The following is a 14942-nucleotide window of genomic DNA, read 5'->3' on the forward strand; positions in this document are numbered from 1 at the left end:
GTCATTTATGAACATTTGAACAACTTGGCCATGTTCTGTTTTAATCTCCACCCGGCACAGCCAGAAGAGGACTGGCCACCCCACATAGCCTGGTTCCTCTAGGTTTTGGCCTTTCTAGGGAGTTTTTCCTAGCCACTGTGCTTCTACACCTGCATTGCTTGCTGTTTGGGGTTTCTGTACAGCACTTTGAGATGTCAGCTTATGTAATGAAGGGCTATATAAATAAATTTGATTTGAAGAAAGTCTCACTGTATACAATGCATGCCTACATCTAAAGTATGAACATATGAAGAATGTCTGACAACTCACCCCTTGACAAATGTAGACCCAAGCTTTTATTTTGAACAACCAGTAGCAAAGGTAAAAGACTAGAAAAACCAAAGAATTAACTGAGCAGTCATTTTTACTACAGACTGCACACCACCTGTTCTCAATTAGCAAGCAATGGACACGAGAACCATTATTTCACAGAGACAGGGCATTTTTTAAAGTAGAACTGTTCATGTACTCCCTCACGCTAGAGTAGCAAGAGCACCAGACACTTCCTGGTCGAAACAAAAGCAGAAAGAAATGCAGTGTCAGCAACACAGAATGTTAAGTAACCAATGTCAAAAACAATTCTCACCATTAGCTTCTAGAGGATGAATCCATTACATTTTCTTGTTGAAAGATATGGTTAGTACAAAGGACTTCAAATTCAGAGAGCAAAGTTCAGAGCAGGTTAAAGTGAACCATTACCTTGCAGAATCTTTCACTAGTGATGGATATGCGCTTGGTGCACCAGTACGAACAAAACTGTCCTTGGGAGCATTTCCAATGTGAACAAGCATAGCCTCCCTAGGAGTGTAGCGGGTTAAGGAGAATACAGTCCTGCCATTCTCGTAGTGCGATTTGGAACTGTAGGAATAGATTGGGATGACACCCGACTGTTCAACGATGCTGGCCTGAGTGCTACTAGAGGCACCATCTTCAGTGCTTTCGTAGTGATTCTGCTGGGGCATGGACATTGGGGCCAGTTGCTTCTGGGGCATTTGAGCTGGATACCCCACTTGCTGGGGTATGGTGGCCGGTTCGTTCTGCTGCGGTTCAGCAGCCGGTTGCTTCTGCTGTATTTGAGCTGGTTGCCACTCTTGCTGAGGCACGTCGGTCAGTCGCTTCTGCGGTAGAGGCATGGAGGCCAGTTGCTGCCGTGACATTTGAGCTGGATACCACACTTGCTGGGGTACGGCGGTCGGTTGCTCCTGCGGTAGAGGCGTGGAGGCCGGTTGCTTCTGCTGCTGGGGAAATTCAGCTGGATGCCATACTTGCTGATGCGTATGCGGCATGGCGGTCACCGCAGCGACTTGCTTCTGGACCGTTTTAGCTGGATACCACACGTCGTGAGGCTGCTGGGGCATAGGGGCCGGTTGCTTCTGTGCCCGATGCCACACTTGCTGAAGCATGGCAGCCGGTTGCTTATGCTGCTGGGGCATTTGAGCGGATTGCCACAGTTGTGGTGGATTGGCGGTCAGTTCCTTCTGTGGTAGATGCATAGTGAATCGTTGCTTCTGCTCCTGGAGAAATTGATCTGGATGCCACAATTGCTGAGGTGGCTGGGGCATGGCGGTCAGTTCAATTTGCTGCTGAGGTTCAGCGGCCGGTTGCTTCTGCAGCTGGGGCTTTTGAGCTTGAGACAACATTTGCTTGGCCAAGGTGGTCGGTTGCTTCTGCTGCTGGGGTTCAGTGGTTGGTTGGTTCTGGGGCATTTTAGCTGGATACACCACACTTGCTGAGGTTGCTGGTGTATGGCGGTCAGTTCCTTCTGCGGTGAAAGCCTTAGGGCTGGTTGTTTCTGCTGCTGGGGAAATTGAGCTGGATGTCACTCTTGAGGCATGGTGGTCAGTTCCTACTGCCGAGTTGCAGCTGCTTCTGGACCATTTTAGCTGGATACCACAAGTCATGAGGCTGCTGGGGAATGGGGGCCAGTTGCCACACTTGCTGAAGCTTGGCAGCCGGTTGCTTATGCTGCTGGGGAATTTGAGCGGATTGCCACAGTTGTGGTGGAATGGCGGTCAGTTCCTTCTGCAGTTGACGCATAGGGACGGGTTGCTCCTGGGGAAATTTGGCTGGATGCCACTGAGGTTCAGCGGTTGGTTGCTTCTGGGGCATTTGAGCTGGATACCACACTTGCTGAGGTTGCTGGGGCATGGCGGTCAGTTCAATCTGCTCCTGAGGATCAGCGGCCAGTTGCTTCTGGGGCTTAGCTGGATACCACACTTGCTGGGGCATGGCAGTCAGTTGCTTCAGCAGCATTTGAGCTGGATGCAACACTTGCTGAGGTTGCTGGGTTATGGAGGCCGGTTTCTTCTGCTGCTGAGGTTCAGTAGCCGGTTGCTTTTGCTGCTGGGGCAATTGAGCTGGATGCCACACTTGCTGCTGCATGGTGGCCGGTTGCTTCTGCTGCATTTGAGCTGGATACCATGCTTTCTGGGGCATAGCTGTTGGTTGTTTCTGCGGTATAGGCATTGGAGCCGGTTGCTTCTGGGGCATGGTGGTCAGTTCCGTCTGCTGCTGAGGACCAGTAGCTGGTTGCTTTTGCTGCTGAGGAATTTGAACTGGATACCACACTTGCTGAGGTAGCTGGGGTATGGAGGCCTGTTCCTTCTGATGCTGAAGTTCAGTAACTGGTTGCTTCTGGGTTATTTGAGCTGGATACAACATTGCTTGAGGCTGCTTAGGATAACTGGCCGGTAGCGTCTGCTGTTGGGTCATGGCGGCCGGTTGCTTTTCCTGCTGCTGGGGCATTTGAGCTGGATTCCTGTTGCTGCTGGGGAATGTGCATTGGATACCACATTTTCTGAGGTGCCTGGGGCATGGGGGCCAGTTGCTTTTGAAGGATGGCTTCCAGATGTGTATGTTGTTCTTCGGTCAGCTGCGCTTGCAATTGAGCTGTTGGAGAGTTGTAATTACCATATCCTTTAGACCTAAGTGGGCCTGTATAGAGCCATGCTGCATCAGAACCTGGTGCAGGATACCCATCACCTAGGTTAGATAAAGAGAAAAGGTAAAATGCCAGGCTTTGAAGTTATCGGTACCACAACTGTTACTTGAAATTAATGTGTAGAAACTCACTTGATGTAGAACAGGTTATCCCGACAATTAGCAGGCAACAAAGCCAAGAAACTCTTTAAAAAAAGAAAGTCTGTTATAAACACAGCTACCTGTAACACCTGAAGGACAAGGGAAACAAACTAGAGCAATACTTTTAAAAACATACCTGAAAGCGATTCCAATCATCACGGCCATTTTGCGCCTCAAAAGCTCCCCAGTAATCAGAACTAATGGCTGGTATAAGCCCTAGCATAATATCCCTTATGCTGTATCTGGCAGGCTTCTTTGGTTGCTCCTTTTAAACAAATCCCAGACCCTTCTAATGTCATTGGCTAATTAAGGACAGCTGTAAGGCCCTGAACTACATTTGATTCCTAATTCCAAATTGACCCCTAAAACCTACACCCTGGCCTAAACACTTCTGTGCATCAGAAATTATTGAATAGGTATAAGCAATATGGCAACAATTGCATCCAGCCTATGAGAATGCAAGGTGATGCAATTACCATATTGCTATAACATATCTGATTGTTTCAAATGCCCATAAGTGACTAAGTGGTAGGTGTAGGGGCTAGGGGTTGATTTGGAATTCAGGATATTTACTCAGGTGTGGTTGATTCTCTAATTGAGTTCCTGACATGTTTGACAGCCCTTACTCCAAAGCACGCTTCAAACTCATTACACGGAGGGCCGAGTGTCTGTGGGTTTTTGCTCCTTCCTTGTACTTGATTGCTGAATTAAGGCCACTAATTACTCCCCTCACCTACGGTAGTTGTCTAGGTCTTAAACAAAAACCTATAGACACTAGGCCCTCCATGTAATGAGTTTGACACCCCTGCTCTAAGGTAGGAAACACATTTTGTCTTGGCACTTCATTGATCGGTTTAAATTATTGCTTGTACAAAATTCACTTGGTTCATTTGAAGATTAGAGGCTAAATGAGCAGTTAGGCACCATTATTTTACACATGCCTTCTTTTCAACCGTGTGTTTCATTCAGCATAGCAACAGTAGATGGTTAACATGTTTCAGTTGCACATAGTGCCACATCTTGGACAAATTCTGAATTCAGACAGATGCCAATTAAACACTCACATTATGCAAACACTGCACACACATATGCTTTGATGATCTGAGTCTTTAATTTTTCAGAGGCAAACATATAGTAGGGCTCGTTTGAGTGGTAAGGCCAAAGCAACTGACTGTAGACCAAAGTCAAGAAGTAAAGTCAGGAGAGGTGCATCTGCTACAACCGAAATTCGATACTGTCGTTTTCCAACAGCAAGGCTCAGATCACCATGGCAGTGTTGCCATTGTTTATAAAAGGTTTCCTTTATAATATCAAAAACACACCCACTCACAAACTGAAATAATTTATGTTACATTATACAATCAATAAATGAGAGAGAGCCTCAATCAAATTGGTTCCTGTTTCAGTCATGTTCTTGTTCGCGTGGGTTAAACAAAAACAATAATGATTGGGTGACAATGGAGACCCCACATGACAGGTGATGGCTGCAGGATGAAGTTGGTGAAGAGCAATTGCAGAAACTTGGAGATTCTGCAGATTTTTGTAAAGTTCATGCAGTCGACATTGAAAGATTAGTGGAATCTGTGTGGGTAGCTGGACAGGTAGGATGACTGACAGTGAAGGTGAACAGGTGGTCACGTGTCAGGTGACAGAGGAATGGATGAGACTGAGGCAGGAATTCCTTTTACCATAAAGTGCTATATTTACTGAGTAGTCTGTGCTGCATCACAAAGGAAACAAATAACATCTATCCAATCAAATTCATAATCAAATATCAAATCATATCATTCATTATTAACATCATTTAGGGAATTCAACACGTGGTAAATTCAACTCACGTGGTAAATGTTTTATCCCCAGAACGCAAAACACTTTGAAAGGCGGTGACCAACAATTGTCACCGACTTGACAATAGTGATCAGCTCGAAGGTGCCCACTATCTCCATAAAATGTCTCCCTCATGTGGATGAAATAAAACACAAGACAACAACCCATCTCCTCATCCTCTGACCGTCTACCCTCCTTTGTGGAAGCTTTTTTTCCAATGTTGTCTCAACTTTGATTGCAGTACACATCCACAAACACATAAACTCAAATGCAACTGTTTAGATAGCTATGCATATATCTCCAGCCCCCTTAAATCTGCCACAGTGTTTTCCGTATTCTGACTGATGTTTCCGTTTGCATTCCATGTCTGATAATTATACTTGATTCAAAGTCTGTGCCTTGAAAATTCCAATGTCCTTTTCTTCTCCTGTTTCTTTCAGCACAGCAGGCAGACAATCTGTTCTTTATTCTGGTCTTTTATATTCACCCCGAGTGCTCCAATCCTTCTGTACTTTATTGTACAGCCCTTAATGTCTAGAACTCTGCACTAACTCCCCTCTTCCACTGCTGTAGGCTGGCCTACTGTAACTGGAAGGCAAATGTATGTCACTTAAATCAGACCGGGTTCAAATACTATTTAAAATATTTCTATTAATTTGACATACATTCAAAGTAAGTATTCTGATCTTTTATTTGAAAAGACAAGTAGTTAAATGTTATGTATTTGGAAATACACTTGGAAAGTGTTTGGAAAAACTCAAAATCACACACTATTTTACACTCCAATGTATTAAATAAGTATTTGAAAATACTGTCAAATAATACAATTTCTATTATAACCCAGATATTATAACTCAGATACTGAAATACACATGTTTTTGAATACAGGTCTGCACTTAAATGTAGCATTTGCATGAAAATAAACAGATATATATTGTATTATACTGCATCACATTCCATTGTATTTGTTGTTTCTTTGCGATTGCATTTGAAATCCTCAACTGTTATTTTTTCTGAAGACCAATTCCAATTCTTCTTTCTCTGTTAGACCCTCCAGGCCCTATTAGTCTACTGAGTTCAGTCAGTTGCAATTGTAACCATCAGATCCAACATCTCAGTGGTGAGTAGCCACTGAGCTGTTGTCAACTTGCAGATGGCAGTCCTCACATAAAGACACACCATGCCCACCAGAGCACACACATAGCCAACATCAGATTCAGGCAGAAATCAATACTGACTCCAAAACAGACACAATTATTATTTACATTCATTTATTTGTTTGTTTTACAACTCAGTTTTAGGATCAGGTACTAGTGCCTGCTTCACCTCCTAAAATGAAGAAAAAAGTATTTGAGAAGCAATGTAGATAGATTATATAGAGGCAACTCAGTATAGTTCACTGCTGCTTTCTATATATTATCAAAGCCACTTAAACGTATACTGCTCCATAGACATGAGTTCAAAATGAATTTGTTTCTTTCAAATATTTTTTAGCTGCTCTTAATTGAGAGTTTCTGTCACTCAATCAGGCTCAATCATCCCTCAAAGGCATTTGAAAGAAAACCAATGCTATTTGAACTCAGGTTTGTTTTCACCTCAGAACTTGAGATCGCCTCTTATGAGTGAGTGGAGATCTCTCCCTCGGGCATGAGCCATTTCATGGCTGACTCGCTGTCGTAAATGCCTAGAGATTTTTTTGGTCTTCAGCCCGTTTACCAGCACAAACAGGAACTGAGACAAATAAATCATAGTTATGTTCAGTAGGGCACAGCGTAGCAAAACGTTCTGCAACCGAAACTAAAACTAAAATCAGTGTATTTTTTGGGACGAGACCAATGTCAAAAGTAGTTCAATATATATACACTGCTCAAAAAAATAAAGGGAACACTAAAATAACACATCCTAGATCTGAATGAATGAAATATTCTTAATTAAAAAAAATCTTTACATAGTTGAATGTGCTGACAACAAAATCACACAAAAATGAACCATGGAAATCAAATTTATCAACCCATGGAGGTCTGGATTTGGAGTCACACTCAAAATTAAAGTGGAAAACCACACTACAGGCTGATCCAACTTTGATGTAATGTCTTTAAAAGAAGTCAAAATGAGGCTCAGTAGTGTGTGTGGCCTCCACGTGCCTGTATGACCTCCCTACAACGCCTGGGCATGCTCCTGATGAGGTGGCGAATTGTCTCCTGAGGGATCTCCTCCCAGACCTGGACTAAAGCATCCACCAACTCCTAGACAGTCTGTGGTGCAACGTGGCGTTGGTGGATGGAGCGAGACATGATGTCCCAGATGTGCTCAATTGGATTCAGGTCTGGGGAACGGGCGGGCCAGTCCATAGCATCAATGCCTTCCTCTTGTAGGAACTGCTGACACACTCCAGCCACATGAGGTCTAGCATTGTCTTGCATTAGGAGGAACCCAGGGCCAACCGCACCAGCATATGGTCTCACAAGGGGTCTGAGGATCTCATCTGGGTACCTATTGGCAGTCAGGCTACCACTGGCGAGCACATGGAGGGCTGTGCGGCCCCCCAAAGAAATGCCACCCCACACCATGACTGACCCACCGCCAAACCGGTCATGCTGGAGGATGTTGCAGGCTGCAGAACGTTCTCCATGGCGTCTCCAGACTCTGTCACGTCTGTCACGTGCTCAGTGTGAATCTGCTTTCATCTGTGAAGAGCACAGGGCGCCAGTGGCGAATTTGCCAATCTTGGTGTTCTCTGGCAAATGCCAAACGTCCTGCACGGTGTTGGGATGTAAGCACAACCCCCACCTGTGGACATCGGGCCCTCATACCAACCTCATGGAGTCTGTTTCTGACCGTTTGAGCAGACACATGCACATTTGTGGCCTGCTGGGGGTCATTTTGCAGGGCTCTGGCAGTGCTCCTCCTTGCAAAAAGGCGGAGGTAGCGGTCCTGCTGCTGGGTTGTTGCCCTCCTACGGCCTCCTTCACGTCTCCTGATGTACTGTTTCCTGGTAGCGCCTCCACGCTCCGGACACTACGCTGACAGACACAGCAAACCTTCTTGCTACAGCTCGCATTGATGTGCCATCCTGGACGAGCTGCACTACCTGAGCCACTTGTGTGGGTTGTAGACTCCATCTCATGCTACCACTAGAGTGAAAGCACCGCCAGCATTCAAAAGTGATGAAAACATCAGCCAGGAAGCATAGGAACTGAGAAGTGGTCTGTGGTCCCCACCTGCAGAACCACTCCTTTATTGGGGGTGTCTTCCTAATTGCCTATAATTTTCACCTGTTGTCTATTCCATTTGCACAACAGCATGTGAAATTTATTGTCAATCAGTGTTGATTCCTAAGTGGACAGTTTGATTTCACAGAAGTGTGATTGACTTGGAGTTACATTGTGTTGTTTAAGTGTTCCCTTTATTTTTTTGAGCAGTGTATATACAGTAGGGCAAAAAAGTATTTAGTCAGCCACCAATTGTGCAAGTTCTCCCACTTTAAAAGATGAGAGAGGCCTGTATTTTTTTTAGCATAGGTACACTTCAACTATGACAGACAAAATGAGAAAAAAAATCACATTGTAGGATTTTTAATGAATTTATTTGCAAATTATGGTGGAAAATAAGTATTTGGTCAATAACAAAAGTTTATCTCAATACTTTGTTATCAACCCTTTGTTGGCAATGACAGAGGCCAAATGTTTTCTGCAAGTCTTCACAAGGTTTTCACACACTGTTGCTGGTATTTTGGCCCATTCCTCCATGCAGATCTCCTCTAGAGCAGTGATGTTTTGGGGCTGTTGCTGGGCAACACTGACTTTCAACTCCCTCCAAAGATTTTCTATGGGGTCGAGATCTGGAGACTGGCTAGGCCACTCCAGGACCTTGAAATACTTCTTACGAAGCCACTCCTTCCTTGCCCGGAAGGTGTGTTTGGGATCATTGTCATGCTGAAAGACCCAGCCACGTTTCATCTTCAATGCCCTTGCTGATGGTAGGCTTTGTTACTTTGGTCCCAGCTCTCTGCAGGTCATTCACTAGGTCCCCCGTGTGGTTCTGGGATTTTTGCTCACTGTTCTTGTGATCATTTTGACCTCACAGGGTGAGATCTTGCGTGGAGCCCCAGATTGAGGGAGATTATCAGTGGTCTTGTATGTCTTCCATTTCCTAATAATTGCTTCCACAGTTGATTTCTTCAAACCAAGCTGCTTACCTATTGCAGATTCAGTCTTCCCAGCCTGGTGCAGGTCTACAATTTTGTTTCTGATGTCCTTTGACAGCTCTTTGGTCTTGGCCATAGTGGAGTTTGGAGTGTGACTGTTTGAGGTTGTGGACAGGTGTCTTTTATACTGATAACAAGTTCAAACAGGTGCTATTAATACAGGTAACGAGTGGAGGACAGAGGAGCCTCTTAAAGAAGAAGTTACAGGTCTGTGAGAGCCAGAAATCTTGCTTGTTTGTTATTGACCAGATACTTATTTTCCACCATAATTTGCAAATAAATTCATTAAAAATCCTACAATGTGATTTTCTGTATTTATTTTTCTCATTTTGTCTGTCATAGTTGAAGTGTACCTATGATGAAAAGTACAGGCCTCTCTCATCTTTTTAAGTGGGAGAACTTGCACAATGGGTAGCTGACTAAATACTTTTTTGCCCCTGTGTATATTAGGAAAACCCTTCACATTACAATGTTTTCGTAATAACGTCATCTATTAACCTTTAATAACATAAACAATTACATACATTTTCATAGTCCACCTATCGTCATTCCAAAGTCCCTTTATTTCATGTTTAATGTGTCGTGGAAATTTCCTTAATTACCAAATGATGAGAGAGCAAATCACACACCAGTCAGAGTTATGCTTAATCTTCAACTTTAATAATAATTAAGCTTTTGCAATAGCATTTTGACTTTCAACATTTCAGTATCTCTAATGAAAAGTTGAGAGTGGTCAACATAATGGCAACTGAGATCTTTTATAGCAAAGATCCACCCCCCCCTAGTCGACATGACAAACCACAGACTTTCCTTCAGAGAGGAGTATCCCATAGGCAGACAGCATTGGCTATAAATTATCGTTCAGTTTGGTCTCCTAAACAAAGCTCTTATCTCGTTCTTGGTACAAAATGGTACCAAGACATTACCTCACACAATTTATATATATCAATTGTCATTTTAGACACTCCCTTCCCAAATACAACCCATTCTGGACAAGCTCATGGAGAGGAGAGTGAGCCTCTAGGTCAAGATAAGGGCAAAGAGAGTGGGAACATAGGATGGTTCCAGACACTGCCATCCTCCTCTCCCCAATGGGAAAGTAGGGAGTGACTGGCACACAGACATTGTGGAGCCAAGGGATAATTGGTTCCCCCTCAATCATCCCTTCACATGGTTTAAAATATACGTTTACACATGACGACAAGCTTGACCTCTCCCCTCTCTGTGGCCCAAGTAACTGAACCCAGGACAGTGAAAGTGTAACTGCAAATGGCCACCACTATAGTACAACAAGATACATTCTAAATGAGAAGTAACTCACAAGCATATATTGAAAATAAAACATCTTATCTATGTTACCCAACTAATTCTGATTCATCCCCAACAAATGTTCTGAGGTTGGTTCTCCATAGTGACAGGACAAAGGAATTCTCTGTGGCCTGAGATTTACCAGGGGCGTGAGGGGCAATAAAAAAAACACGTCTTCAGACCCACAGATCTCTCCTCTGTTGTGGTTGAGAGATAATCTGTAGGGTTGTGGTCTCCTGTATCCTGACCTGATCAAGACAGTCATGACACTGCTTTCCCAGGAACAGGCCCAGATCCCCGTAATTTGTGTGAAGAGAAGGTGGAGAAAAAGGGGCCAGAGGCTGGACTGCCTTCTGAGAATTAGTAGGTGATCGAATAAACCCCCACATCCTTTCATTCTGCTAGCAAACGTGCAATCTTTGTCAAATTAAATACATGACCTACGCGGAAGATTAATTCAAAACTGTAATATCTTATGCTTCACAGAGTCGTGGCTGATTGACGACATTATCAACATACAGCTGGCTATCCTCCAGGATAGAACAGCGGCGTCTGGTAAGACAAGGGGCGGTGGACTATGTATTTTTGTAAATAACAGCTGGTGCACGATATCTAAGGAATTCTCAAGCTATTGCCAGCTTGAGGTAGAATATCTCATGATAAGCTGTAGACCACACTATCTACCTAGAGAGTTTTCATCTGTATTTTTTGTAGCTGTCTACATACCACCATAGACTGAGGCTGGCACTAAGACCGCATTGAATGAACTGTATTCTGCCATAAGCGAACAGGAAACCGCTCACCGGGAGATGGTGCTCCTAGTAGCCGGGGACTTGAATGTATTGAAACTTAAATACATCTTACCAAATTTCTATCAGCATGTTAAATGTGCAACCAGAGGGGGAAAAAAACTCTGGACCACCTTTACTCCACACACAGAGACGCATACAAAGCTCTCCCTCACCCTCCATTTGGCAAATCTGACCATAATTTAATCCTCCCGATTCCTGCTTACAAGCAATAATTTAAGCAGGACCGTACGTACATACCCCAACAAGAAGCAATGGATTACAGGCAACATTTGCACTGAGCTAAAGGCTAGAGGTGCCGCTTTCAAGGAGCGGGACGCTAACCTGGAAGCTTATAAGAAATCCCGCTATGCCCTCTGACGAACCATCAAACAAGCAATACAGGACTAAGATTGATCGTACTACACCGGCTCTGACACTCGTCGGATGTGGCAGGGCTTGCGAACCTTTACAGACTACAAAGGGAAGCACAGCAGAGAGCTGCCCAGTGACACGAGCCTACCAGACGAGCTAAACTACTTCTATGCTCGCTTCGAGGCAAATAACACTGAAGCATGCATGAAAGCAAAAGCTGATCAGGAAGACTGTGTGATCACGCTCTCCGCAGCCGATGTGAGTAAGACCTTTAAAGAGGTCAACATTCACAAGACTGCAGGGCTTGACAGATTACCAGGACGTCTGCGAGCAGGTGCTGACCAACTGGCAAGTGTCTTCACTGACATTTTTAACCTCTCCCTGTCCGAGTCTGTAATACCAACATGTTTTAAGCAGACCACCATAGTCCCTGTGCCCAAGAACACTAAGGTAACCTGCCAAAATGACTACCGACCCGTAGCACTCACGTCTGTAGCTATGAAGTGCTTTGAAAGGCAGGTCATGGCTCACATCAACACCATTATCCCAGCAACCCTAGACCCACTCCAATTTGCATACCGCCCGAACAGATCCACATATGATGCAATTTTATTGCACTCCACACTGATATTTTTTGACTAGAGCTCAGCATTCAACATCATAGTGCCCCCAAAGCTCATCAATAAGCTAAGGACCCTGGGAGTAAACAACTCCCTCTGCAACTGGATCCTGGACTTCCTGACGGGACACCCCAAGGTGGTAAGATTAGGGAATAACACATTCGCCACACTGATCCTCAACACAGGGGCCCCTCAGGGGTGCATGCTCAGTCCCTTCCTATACTCCCTGTTCACTTATGACTGCACGGCCAGGCACGACGACAAAACCTATTCCCCCTCAGGAGACTGAAAAGATTTGGCATGGGTCTTCATATTCTCTAAAGGTTCTACAGCTGCACCATCGAGAGTACTGGTTGCATCTCTGCCCGGTATGGCAACTGCTCAGCCTCCGACCGCATGGCACTACAGAGGGTAGCGCGAACGGCCTAGTACATCACTGGGGCCAAGCTTCCTGCCATCCAGGACCTCTTTCCTAGGCCGTGTCAGAGGAAGGCCCTAAAAATTGTCAAAGACTCCAGCCACCCTAGTCATAGACTGTTTTCTCTGCTACCGCACGGCAAGCGGTACCGGAGCACCAAGTCTAGGTCCAAGAGGCTTCTAAACAGCTTCTACCCCCAAGCCATAAGACTCCTGAACATCTAGTCAAACAGATAATCAGACTATTTGCATCCCCCCTTTACACCGCTACTACTCTCTGCGGTTATCATCTATGCATAGTCACTTTAATAACTCCACCTACATATTACCTCAACTAAACAGTGAACCTGCACATTGACTCTGTACCACCCTGTATATAGTCTTGCTATTGTTAATTTACTGTTGCTCTTTAAGCACAGCAGTCTGGATTGTAGCTCATATCCCACATAAGGTTTTACTCGGGATGAGCTCTTTACATGCACTTTTAATATCCCGCTCTTGAGTATTCCTGTATCCATGAATAGTGTTTGGGTTAAATGGAATAGTAGCTGAAATATGGACACTGACGGCAGGACTATAGCCTCACATGTAATAAACTCAGCAAAAAAAGAAACGTCACTTTTTCAGGACCCTGTCTCTCAAAGATCATTCGTAAAAATCCCAATAACTTCACAGATCTTCATGGTAAAGGGTTTAAACACATGCTTGTTCAATGAACCATAAACAATTAATGAACATGCACCTGTTGAACGGTCGTTAAGACACTAACAGCTTACAGACAGTAGGCAAATAAGGTCACAGTTATGAAAACGTAGGACACTAAAAGAGGCCTTTCTACTGACTCTGAAAAACACCATGCCCAGGGTCCCTGGTCATCTGGATGAATGTGCCTTAGGCCTGCTGCAAGGAGGCATGAGGACTGCAGATGGGGCCAGGGTGATAAATTGCCATGTCCGTACTGTGAGACACCTAAGACCGCACAACAGGGAGACAGGACAGACAGCTGATCGTCTTTGCAGTGACAGACCACGTGTAACAACACCTGCACAGGATCGGCACATCTGAAGATCACCCCTGCGGGATAGGTACAGGATGGCAACAACTGCAGAGTTACACAGCTACTTGCCGCAGCTACTTGCCAAAAATTCCCCAACTTGTCCTTCACCCAAATCCAGATAGCAGATGTTCTGAACGAGCTGCAAAACCGGGACCCGTACAAATCAGCTGGCCTAGACAATCTGGACCCTCTAAAATTATCCGCCGCCCTTGTTGCAACCCCTATTACCAGTCTGTTCAACCTCTCTTTCGTATCATCCGAGATCCCTTAAGATTGGAAAGCTGCCGCGGTCATCCCGCTCTTCAAAGGGGGTGACACTCTATACCCAAACTCTTATAGACCTATATCCATCCAGCCCTGCCTTTCTAAAGACTTCGAAAGCCAAGTTAATAAACAGATCACTGACCCTTTTGAATCCCACCCTACCTTCTCCGCTGTGCAATCCGGTTTCCGGGCTGGTCACAGGTGCACCTCAGCCACGCTCAAGGTACTAAACGATATCACTACCGCCATCGATAAAAGACAGTACTGTGCAGCCGTCTTCATCGACCTGGCCAAGGCTTTCGACTCTGTCAATCACCATATCCTTATCGGCAGACTCAACAGCCTTGGTTTCTCAAATGACTGCCTCGCCTGGTTCACCAACTACTTCTCAGACAAAGATCAGTGTGTCAAATCGGAGGGCCTGTTGTCCGGACCTCTGGCAGTCTCTATGGGGGTACCACAGGGTTCAATTCTCGGGCCGACTCTTTTTTTCTGTATATGTCAACGATGTCGCTCTTGCTGCGGGTGATTCCCTGATCCACCTCCACGCAGACAACACCATTCTGTATACATCTCACCCTTCTTTGGACACTGTGTTAACTAACCTCCAAACGAGCTTCAATGCCATACAACACTCCTTCCGTGGCCTCCAACTGCTCTTAAATGCTAGTAAAACCAAATTAATGCTTTTCAACCGATCGTTGCCCGCACCCACCCGCCCGCCCGACTAGCATCACTACTCTGGACGGTTCTGACTTAGAATATGTGGACAACTACAAATACCTAGGTGTCTGGCTAGGCTGTAAACTCTCCTTCCAGAACTCTCCTTCCAGAATTTTGGACCTCCAATCCAAAATTAAATCTAGAATTGGCTTCCCATTTCGTAACAAAGCCTCCTTCACTCACATCGCCAAACATACCCTCGTAAAACTGACTATCCTACCGATCCTCAAATTCAG

General features: G+C 44.9%; 1 protein-coding gene across 2 annotated transcripts; it reads right to left on the reverse strand.

Moving 5' to 3' along the window:
- Nucleotides 1-317: 317 nt before the first annotated feature.
- LOC121840110 (antigen LPMC-61-like) lies at nt 318-3275 on the reverse strand. 2 transcript variants are annotated; one of them, XM_042301956.1, is made up of 4 exons: nt 3257-3275; nt 3112-3164; nt 2446-3021; nt 318-2391 (listed from the first exon to the last, which is right to left on the reverse strand). In XM_042301956.1, exons 3-4 carry the CDS (start codon nt 2782-2784, stop codon nt 1879-1881), a joined length of 852 nt encoding a protein of 283 aa, XP_042157890.1. In that variant the 5' UTR covers nt 2785-3021; nt 3112-3164; nt 3257-3275; the 3' UTR covers nt 318-1878. The 2 variants fall into 2 exon arrangements, with proteins under 2 accessions (XP_042157890.1, XP_042157889.1); XM_042301955.1 differs by lacking the exon at nt 3257-3275 and having other exon boundaries at nt 318-3021.
- Between the last annotated feature and the right edge of the window lie 11667 nt (nt 3276-14942).

The sequence above is a fragment of the Oncorhynchus tshawytscha genome, linkage group LG19 (assembly GCF_018296145.1).
Source record: "Oncorhynchus tshawytscha isolate Ot180627B linkage group LG19, Otsh_v2.0, whole genome shotgun sequence".
NCBI lineage: Eukaryota > Metazoa > Chordata > Actinopteri > Salmoniformes > Salmonidae > Oncorhynchus > Oncorhynchus tshawytscha.